The sequence below is a fragment of the Accipiter gentilis genome, chromosome 10 (genome assembly GCF_929443795.1).
Source record: "Accipiter gentilis chromosome 10, bAccGen1.1, whole genome shotgun sequence".
Classification (NCBI taxonomy): Eukaryota; Metazoa; Chordata; class Aves; order Accipitriformes; family Accipitridae; genus Astur; species Astur gentilis.
In genome coordinates this window covers 12,788,456-12,799,597 of record NC_064889.1, presented here as the reverse complement: position 1 = coordinate 12,799,597, position 11,142 = coordinate 12,788,456, and the positions used below count along the sequence as shown (strand labels likewise).

At 36.7% G+C, this 11,142-nt stretch overlaps 1 protein-coding gene across 5 annotated transcripts in view; it reads right to left on the bottom strand.

Moving 5' to 3' along the window:
• AP4E1 (adaptor related protein complex 4 subunit epsilon 1) overlaps positions 1–11,142 on the bottom strand; it is a 320,304-nt gene that overhangs the window by 294,123 nt on the left and 15,039 nt on the right. For 3 of the 5 annotated variants that reach the window (XM_049812870.1, XM_049812871.1, XM_049812872.1), the window contains 6 exons: positions 9,657–9,792; positions 8,270–8,525; positions 6,919–7,494; positions 5,275–5,459; positions 4,284–4,441; positions 1,567–3,807 (listed from right to left, as the gene is read on the bottom strand). In XM_049812870.1, coding sequence (XP_049668827.1) covers positions 3,647–3,807; positions 4,284–4,441; positions 5,275–5,459; positions 6,919–7,494; positions 8,270–8,525; positions 9,657–9,792 — 1,472 coding nt within the window. In that variant the 3' untranslated portion in view covers positions 1,567–3,646. Of the gene's footprint in view, positions 1–1,565; positions 3,808–4,283; positions 4,442–5,274; positions 5,460–6,918; positions 7,495–8,269; positions 8,526–9,656; positions 9,793–11,142 lie in introns of those variants that run through there. The other 2 variants (XR_007507540.1, XM_049812869.1) reach the window with 2 other exon arrangements.

The window sequence follows — 11,142 nt, the reverse complement described above, 5'->3', positions numbered from 1 at the left end:
TCCATTTTCTACATACCTCAATGCCAGAAAACCACAATGCACAGTCTTATCCACACGGAAAAGATAATACAGCTTTTTATGCTGAAAAACTACTAGTGGGACTCTATAGGAGATAACTACCTTTCCAATATTTAGAAACCATCAGGCAATGTGATATATGAGCTACTTGCAAGTACAGGAACACCTCAAGATAGTGCCATCTATTAGACAAGTTGATTCTCTGGGGTCCTTGCAGGATGAGAAGGGGTTGGGAATACACAGCAGAAAGTAACATAACACAACACAAGATTTCATCTATGTTTAGGAAAACATACTGCATGATATTGCCATGTCACACTTCCACCAACTTTCCTAGCAAAGTATTTGTTTCCTTAAAAATACCTGAAAACACTTGGAGTAAGGGCAGAGAACCTGACAAAACAGTCGAAATATAGATCCCGTACAATCACTCATCTGTTGACACCAAAACGTCCAGACCTCCAAGTTGCCCACGGCACGGAGCAGTAAAACAGTGGCACCTCCTGGTAGCTAGGGTTTGCGTCCAAAACAATGTTAACCTGCCAGTTCAGAAAGGTCAGTACATACGCTGACTGGCCTCTGGTAGCCTGTTGAAAGTAAACTTCTTTGTGGTAATTGGATTGTGTGCTCTCTTCCTTTTAGCCTACTTCTACGTGCCTTATTTCCCTTTCCCTGAAAGCAGGCTAATCCTTCAAGATCTAGTAAGTCAAAGTAAAAGTAAAAGTAAACGGGAACACCACAGAAGATGAAGATACTCACTAAAGGATTTTCAATACAGAACCAGATGAAAGAATATTCCTTTGTATAATTATTTAGGCAGCTATATTTCATTTTAGAGACACCTGGATGATGGATCAAGATCAGAGGGATTCCAAGAACTGAATTGCTGAGGTTCTCAAGGGCCTAGTCCTGAACTGGTCAGGCAGTTGGACTAGATGATCGTTGTAGCTCCCTTCCAACTGAAATACTCCATTCTGTTCTAAGCGTCCCACATCAGCCAGAACTGCAGTGCCGCATGCACTCTTGTTTACACACCAACAGCCACGCCATACAAAACAGCCTCATTATATAGATCAGGACTGCAACCACTTTCAATTCAGCAACTATGTCAAACTTCCCAAACTCCCAACTCCTTCTCAATACTATAGCAAATTGTGTGTTATGTTAGCATTGGACTTAAAAAAAAAATGCTATTGCTGTCAACTACAAATAACCCCAAAGTCTCTTGTGATGCCTAAAAACAAATCCCACAATCTGGCAGTATTCCAAAAAGATTATCAGATACTGTGAGCTGGCACACAGAATGCTGTTCAAAAGATCTAAAGTGTACTCTTTCACTCTTTTTATACCTCCAACTGAGACGCGGGACATTTAAATCACCAATGGAGTCAAGACTTCTGCAATGTTAGATTCTTCATCACTGTTCAGATGCAAAGAGAAACAATTAAAATAGAACCCAGTTCTTAATACGCAGAAACACTGCTACATGTGGTAGCAAAGAATGTTTAACAAGTATCAAGCTTTTTTTTTTTTTTTAATTAAACTGAATTTTATTAAACTACAAGAAATGCAAAGATGGTGGTAGATTAAGAAAAATATTGACTGGGCAACCTAAAAATAAAGACTGACACAGGTACAATTCCCTGCAAACTCCTTTATGTGACGTTACCATAAAGCATTTTGAATCTGCATGTTGACAGCTTAACATACACTATTCATACAGTGAAAATGGTTATAAAGAACATTACATGAACAATAGAAGGCATTATTGTCTTTTGCTGTTCTTTTTAAACACTAGGACATCGAACATCTCATTGCTGAAATGGTTTAAACACATAGGCCACAAACAGATACTTCTATTACAGTTCGTATGATTACAAAAGTCCAATTGCCTAACACAACTCTGATTTACCAGCAGGTAAATAGTTTGCTGGAAATTATTCCACTATAAATCAGTCTTCATTTATATAAACTGTCTTGAAGTGCCAAGTAAACATTAAAGTATGCAGAACATTAAGTATATTTACAGGTTCAGTGCACTTTAAATTCCTCAGTAAGAGGGTACTGAAACAGCAATACAAAAAAGGAGCTTTGCTTATGTGATTATACTTGTGATAACACAAGTGGCTTAACTTAAAAAAAGAGAAAAAAAGAAAAAAGAAAAACCCTATCAGCACATTAACATTCTTACGGTGATTTCATGAACATTTACCAAAACATTAGCAAAGTAACAGAATACTTTATTTTCCTTTACAACCAGTGCTTATCAGGCGAGAATCAATAACGCTGAAATGTAACAAAGAATTTCCTTGTTAACATTAAACACAAAGGAGAGAATTCCACTGTAGAATCCGTTTATACCGTGTCTGAACCAGGCAAACAATCTTTGATGTTTTTAAATAAAAAACATGACCAGTTATAAATAATATTAAACAGTATTAAAGTTTTCATTTAGCATCTAAATAAATTAAGATTGCTGGATTTTCAAGACTGTGAAGTTATTTCAGGAAGAAAAGGAGACAATCTAGACAGACACATTAATCACGTATCCTGCTCTGATTCAGGTCTCTTATGCCTTACTGCAGTTCCTAGCCACAGACACACAATACAGCCCCATCTGCGCAAGTCAAAGGTTTGAAGAGTCGTACTGAGACTATAAATAATTAGAAGTAAAAATAAATGAAAATTTCCTCCATGTGAGTTTTCATGAACAGAGGTATTAGCCAGATTAAATTTATAGGATTGACTGGAGAGCAATGAACATGTTGACTAGATGGTAGTTGGCCAGGGGACACGTCCACAGCCAACCACCTTCAGCTCAGCCAGATTTGATCCACGTGAAACCTATCTTTAGACATGCACAAATATTCAGTGACTGTCACAGACCCCTAAGGAAAGGGAACGTGACTGAAACATGAGGCAGGAAGACCTGCAGACAGGAACTCATCTGAAGGGCCTTAGGTCATTCCCCAGGAGGTGCTTCCATATGATTTCGCATGCCTGCCTCCTATCAAAAACCTATTTAGATGTTACCACTTAAATGGTAAATATCAAAGATCACGGGAAGTGCGTTGCTCACTAAAAATCTTTTAACTGTTTTCAAAACATGCATTCTTTGCCCCATAAGTTACTTTATACAACCACCAATATGGGTCTTGTTGCCAGCAGTGCTTAAAAATAGCTTTAGAAAAATTATCAAAATAAAATTAGATGGTTGTGATAACTGATCAAGTCTGACATCACAATGGAGATGTGTTTTCTTTAAAATCATATTGAAGTAGTTGCTATGAAAAATAATTGTTGGCATCTATAAAAGCTGCATAATAAAAATAAATACTTTCAGTCATTTACAACAAAATTAAGAAATATACATTTCACTTAAACAGGTAACAACACTTTAATGGATTACTTGTTAGTCACTGTACAGTCCTGAGCATGTTTTTGCAGGCATAATTTAGGTTATCATTCTTCCCCCACAAGTCCACATGACATATGCCAGCTGGAAGAAAACTTTTAATACTTTTGAGAAGCAGTATCTTAATTTAGCTTTGGTAATTATCTGTGCAACTGTAAAAATCTTTGATTTGCTTTTCACACACCACGCAGATTAAGGCAGGCACTGCTGTTACTATGATTCCTCCATCACCTTTTGACACTGATAAAGCAAACCATCTGGAAGGGCAGAACAAGGCGATCTGAACCACAAAGCCAGCATCCCTGAGTGAGTACGACAGTGCAGCAGACAGGGCACAGATGGAAGTAGCTGGCATGCCAGTATTCCCTCGTTACCTTAAAATAACAGAGGCCAAAAAAAAAAAAAAAAAGAACAATTAGCAAGTAACAATAGTTACAGCAGTATGGGTCACAAAAAAAATCTATCCTTCTCTCAAACTTCATTTCTGCTGTTCTCTGCTACTCTCACCCCTACTCCCCTAACATGTCACCAAAAATCATGCCTCCTGCATGCAATCACAGCTTCATATTTGTCATACAGCTTCATTCCCTTTTTGTCCTGTCCAAAACTCTTTACAGTGCAACAGTTTGCTCCTTTGTAAAATTTACCATTTGCTGTACACTCGTACCTTTACATCAAGCTTCACATAGACCCCTGAGTAAGGCAAATAAAGTCCATAGGACAACATTCCTATGTTTACTATGCTCCTAAACGTTCCCTGCCTTAAACTTAAAGATACCTGCTTCCATACACTTATTTTCCTGGGACAAATTATAGGTTGTAAGCAACCTTACAGTATACTTTCACTCACCTATGGTGTCAACTATATGGAGCTTCAGCTTCTGTTGCAGTGTACTCAGAGCTGCTGAAAGGGAATCTTGAGATGACGACATTTTTATATTCTGTTTCACATCATTGGAAAGGGACAACCACAGCTTCCCAAACTCTTCTGTAGTCATTTCCATTGGCCTAAAAGTAAGCGCACCACACATCTTAGCAAAATAAGATACATTATTCAGAATATATTTGGTCTCCAAAAAAATTCTATCTGGAAGCAAATGGACAACAGTGTGAGCAATGAGCAAATACAATTAGTTTAAACAAAGCCCTCCTCTTCCCAGCTTAACATTTTAAAAAAGTTTCTATTCCTTGTTTTAGATTTCTAAATTTGAGAAAAATACATTATTCTATGTAAATGGAAGACCAAAGTGAATGGCCTTGAGATATCTGCCCATTGAAAGACATGGAACAAGTTCAATGAGAGGTAGACTTTATTATGGAAAACAAGGTGGATTTCACTATAAAACACAAAAGTCTACTGGAAAAAGAACATTTGCTTTTTCTACTGCTAAAATAAATGCAGTGTTCAAAAATAAAAAGAATAAGCTTTCTTCTTCCCCTGCAAAAGTTGTCATCCTTTTCATATAATGTATAGGTCTCTGTACTCAAATCACTTATTTCAGTTTGACATGTTTATATTATGCCATGTTTTAAAACAGCAAGCCCTTCTGTTCACTCAGTTCTGTTATCCTCCTCAAAAACGCATTCTGTAGTTCAAGACTATTCTAATCTGCGGCTACTGTCAATATTCTCACTGTTTGTACTTCTTCCTGGAACTCTGCCACTTTTTTCTAAGTGTATAAATAACCATTTACTATCTTTAACAGTCATCTCAATTAGATTAAATTTAACTGCTCAAGATGAAGCCTTAATTTTCATAACCAATACCCAAATCATTCTGCCCTTGTCTAATACTTATTTGAGTACACGTGGTTTTAAAAACTACAGCTTATTTTATTTACCTGATGAAGTCTACCAATGATAAAGTTATTGAAAATTCAAGGCGAGTTTCCATCTCTGACTGGTAATTAACGGAGCCAGAAAGAATTCCCTGTGTACAGATTTTGTCCATCCACACACGTTTCTGGCAACGTTCCACATTTTGAGCTTCAATTACAGGAAACTGGTAGGTGGTACTCTCCAAAATCTATATAATTTTTTAAAAGGAATATAGAATATCAGTCTTGCTGTCAAGGTGTGTAAGTGGCTAAGATACAGGTATATAATTAAGTGCCTTTTATTTCAATTGATTTTTCTTGGACTGTTTAGCAAGTGAACAGAGCTACCATTTCTCAGCTCTCATTGAGGATAAATCAATCATTAACATTACAAAAGTTCTATGACAATGAGAACACCAAAGAAATTGATCTCTTTCTGCTTCCCCCCCCTGCCCCAAATAATTGCTCAGAGAGGCCAAGAACTGATGACCAAGAACCTGAATTTGGTAGTTCAGTCCCAAAATAAAGTAATATACAAGAAGAAGCAACACTGCAACATACCCCAGGCTATACACTAAAAGCAAGAAGTTGAGAAATCATCCCTACTAACAAGCATAATTTCAGAATTACTCAGCAGTTTCTGGCCTCCACAAACAAACTAGTAACACAGATTCTATCTGTGGTAGTGGCCTGTGTGGAAACTTAAGTGAATTACAAGAAAAAAAATAAAAATGAGAAGCCCACTTCCTATCAATGCCATGACAGGTTTGATTCAAGCCAGAAATGGGAAGGAAGGAGACTTCATAACCAATTAGCAGTTCCTTGCTTAAGTCAATTCTAAAAGAAACATTCTGCTTAATTCTCTTTATGCAGTTACCACTTGCTAAGTGTCTCAAAGGTTTCAGAATTCTGTGCTTCTTTCAGCAAAATCTGTGGATAGTCATGCCAATAGGCAATTCCTAAATAGCCTTCCAATTACTTAAATGAAGTTTCAATCAAGATTATCACATGCTTTTACCAACCATAGTTAAATCCCACATGTAGCCGATGTCAAAAAATAAACTGACCAACTCTTCTCCACCATCAACTGAATGCATGAGAATAAGAATGAAATATGACTGATATCTTTGGGAAAAAAAAAACCCAAACAACAAAACACCAAAACTTGAAGCAAGCTTACAGAAATTTTATGTGAAGTAAGAAACTGCATCACATCTGCCTATCAGATAAATACAAACAAATGCACAAGCCCAATAGTCACATCCAGACAAAACAAGTTACACAGTGATTTCTTTGGCAACTCAAGTCATACCATTCTGAGTACGACTGGTTAGGTTTGCATTCAGTCTTAAACACCAGGCAGAAGCCGAATTCAGAATTGAAAAATCGTATATATTTGTTATACAGAGGCAAGCAGTAGGAAATTAAATCAAGGTGAATTAAAAAAGTGAGATGCTAACTTTTATACCAAATGACACCAAGTTTAGTATTGAGATTTCTTTCACTACCCTTGAGGATGTGTGTAATACCCTTACCACAGGTTTTAAGGAAATGCTTGGGGAAACAGGCATGGCTATTACATTAAACCAAATACTGCACACTTAAATGCAAGCGAAAAGCGTAAAGTTCCAAGTGAATGTGAAATATAATGGAAACAAAGTTTCTTACCTGAAAATGTTCTGCTTCTTCAAATACTAAGTTCACAGCATTAAGTGCAGAAGTGGTTTTATTTGAAACAAAGACAATGAGCAACAGAGAGTCATCTGTCCACACCTTACATAAATACAGAGCTAAGGCATCACTCTGACAAAGTTCCACTACTTCAGAGTGAGTGAGCTCTTCTAGCTCTTCTGATAAGCAAGGGACCAACGGTGTTTTACTGGCACTTTCACACTGAGCATTTCGAGAAGGCTGAAAAATTTCAATATTACTGTCAGCAAACAAAGATGACTCTGACAGCCTACTATCCGGAAGTCTGTCGTCCAGCCCAGACTTTTTTAGGGACTGAGGTGTTTCAAATGCTAAATTATCTTCTACAATATCTGAAGAACACAGGGAGGCTTTCCTTAACCTTGTGCGTATATTTTCCTCACAGTCTTCCATGTTAATAGGTACCGTACCAAGTAAGGGACCAAAATCTGAAGCAGCACTATTTTGGAAGTCTGATGCCTCCTCACTACTTTGAGTTTCATTTATCTTTGATTTTCTTTTGAACTTCTGAGTAGCTGTGTCTGCTTTCCCCATCTGAAAAGGAAAAAGAAGAAAAAAAAGGGTGGTGAGGAAGTTTCTAGCAACCAGCTGTGTTACTGTTAACAGCATGAAACATAGTGAGCAAGGACAAATAATAAGCAAGGAATCAATTCAGATGACAAATACAAATTGATTCCAAACATTTGAATGAATCCAGTAACGGGCTTTTGTTATACTTCTCACAGGGTATCGGATTAGCCTATAATGCAAGAATTACTCCAGCTTCCCTAAAACAAACTGAAAGCTATTAAAAAACAAGCACAGGTAAACATTTTCTGGTTAAACCAGTGATAAATGCCAAGATTTGAGCTGGTTAATATAATAATGCCAGTCTTAAAAAAATTACATAATGGTGAATTCTTTAATGTTCTGCATATTAGCATACATAAATAAAAAATGGTCTTGACATAGGGCATCAAACTCTAGCCTTACTGCCAAATGAATGCCAACAGCTCTGGAAAGTTGGGTCAAGGAACAGTTGTTCGGGAAAACGGAGACTAAAATTTGAAGTGCAACATGTAAACAGGAAGTTCTAGTTACTGAATAAGATCTGCTCCAGAGGTTGTTTCATCAAGTAATATCCAATCCATTCAGGTTCTTAAATTATCAGACTACAAAAGTGACTTTCAATAGTTTTTCAATGACTCGGCGTTTTTTCCCCTCATTTTACCACAACACTATTTTGATCTCCATTTGCATATAAATATCTGTACTTGTAAATAAGGCAAATATAAAGTTTAAACTGCTAAGTCTCAAAAGAACCACTTACCAGACTTACACCAGCATTTGATCCTAGCCCAATAAACAAAGTTGATGCTAACTGCTGCTTCTCTTTGTCTTCCTCAGAGAGGTTGGTAACTTGATCAGACCGCAATGCAGGAGGATCACCCATCTGTCCTGCTAATAAGCTGCCACAAGAAACAGCTTGTGGCTCATTTTCTTTCCCTACTTTATTTTCTTTCTTTGGAAGATAGCCTTCTTTTCCCCATAGCCTGCGTACTCCCTCAAGTTTCAGAGTATTTGTCCTAAAAAGGCAAACAAAACAAAGCAGTATCAACCATATGAACATCACATTCATAAAAACATGACAACACTCTAAACACCCTTCACAACTTTGATACTTTGATATACACAGTGAGTAGTAGAATATAAATGAACACTTTTGCATCTGTATGAAGTTCTGTGTTAGTGATGTCATTCATTACTTTTAAAACACCCTGCAAATGCAAACTTGGACTAGGCTATGTAGTCCTAAGTATAGACCTATACTAAGTCAGCATTAGACACCTGCAGCCAGGACTGTGTTTGCCAACTGCATCCAGAGTTTCAGATTACATTTATAATGTATTTGAATATATATTTTTTTTTTAAGTGAATACAAGCAACATGGCATCTAATCTGTCTCCCTAGGAGAAAGATTCTGGGAATCTCTAAGTATATTTAAATAGTACTATAGCTGATTTCTTAAAAAATAATTGAAGTTAATGTAAGAGACTGAAAATTAGAATAGACCTAGAAAAGCATTTTTATTTCTTATGAAAAGCATTCATGTTCTCAGACAGCCTGAACTCTAGCAGAAGTTGATTGAACAGACACAGGCTAAATGCTGCAAGTCCTACACCTAAAAGCCTCACTCAAATTTCTTACACAAACTGGTTAAAGAATCTGAAAAAGCTTCCAACATTTCCTGCATACTAATTTACCAGAGTATAAATGAAGTTATTTGTAGTGTTCTAAATTTCAGGAGCATCTTACACTGTGAATCTTAGCCTCACTTTTATCTAAAAAAAAAGTTTCCTTAAAAGGTACGTTATTGTAAGCCCACAAAAAGTAAGCGTAGCCTGTAAGAAAAAGCAAGCAGCCAGAGAAAAAAAAATACTTAAGTCGTGTAATCATCAGGTAATCCTGTACCAATTTTACTGCATTAACTATAACTTGATTTGTAGTTTGTGAAGAAAGTGGAAGAACAGTCTAACTGCATTAGCTTTTTTCTAGTTATTTCAAAGAAAATGTCATCTGAACTTCTTCTGACATGATAGAGGTTTCCAAGTTCAACTGTACTCTTTTTAGTTCCACATAATGAAAACACAAAGACACACGATACTAACAAGAACAGAAGCTTAAATGTACTTCATTTCAAACGCAAATTAACTCACTCTTTATGCCCTGTCTCAGCACTATTACCAGATGTATCAGAACCAAAAGATAAACCAGTGGGGGACTGTCTGCCGGTGACACCAGATGAGGACACACTTGAAACAAATGACAATCCATAAGGTTCAAAATTCAGAGCTGCAAGACACAATCTTAAAATTACAATGAGGCATAAAAAGGTAAGAAAGAAATTCGTTTTCTGAAAATATATATGCTGTAATGCTGCCCTTCTCGGGTTTCCCATTCAGGATCCTATTCTCATTAAAAATTAATGTTTCTGTTCTCAAATAATTTTTTTCAGACACACTGAGGATTTATCTAAAACAGGTGTTCATTTGGTATTTGGTTTTAAATACTGAAATTAAACAGAAATAGTGACTTTACAGCATATCACTAAAACATCTGCTGATGCTTAGTATTTGTAGACAAAAGTACTATATTGGATCTAAATAAGTGAGCTTTTCCATTTGTTCATGACACTAAATAACATTTTGAGTTCACAGCATTACATCCATATATCACTGCCTGCTTTGCAAACATAATTGACACCTTGGGTGATAAATCACTTTAAGACTTGCAAATCAGGATTCAGAACTAGCCACCCTAACTATGCTTTACAAATCAAAATGTAGTTTGAACGGTTTCTAAAAATTGTTTTGGACTATAACATGAACATTGTTACATGCAAAGCAGAGCGCGCTCTCCTTTGCAGCCCTGGAACTATCAAGGGGTATAGTCCCTTTCCCTCATTTCCACCTCAGCCTTACACTTTCTTCTTCCCAGCAAAATGAAGGAGCAGAGCAAAGCTGTTGGGCATCTGCGATGAGAGGTCTCCTGATAAAGGAGGAGGCAGTGCTAAGGAAGTGTCCTGTCCCATGAAGAAGCAAGAAGGAACAGAGATCCAAGGAGCTTTGTGATAAACAGCATCCACAAAGATATTCAAACTCTATTCAACCTGTAAATTTAGTCATCTATAAACAAAGAATTTCAGTAAACTCAGTGGACTCCCTTTCTAGAATATTTCCGAATATTCTACCTCATCTGCATCTTGCCTCCTAGAACATTTATGAGCCAGTGGAAGATGCTAATCAGTACTTGTGATTAACTAAGAAAAAAACAGCAATTCACAATTCGGTTCCTACAATGGCTTTCCTGCAAAACTGTAAGAACACTGCAAAGACCAGAGTGCTAAATGGATGTTCTTCAGCAGTACAGACCACTAATTTCATTCTCAACACCTCAGTGTGAAGCACTATTACGAGCTCAATCTGACATACAGTAGATTGTATCCCTCAACAGGCTTCACATGCATGGAAAAAACAGTATACAATATTCAGTTTCAACATACTTGACCTTGTTAATTTCTCCACCAAAATTTTGAATTTTCTAGCAGGCTTCAGGTGGAGGCTGTAGCTGTAATACTCGACTTATAATTATTTCAGAGAAGTGTTAAATTCTGCCAAGCTACACAGGCAAGCAAATGGACAA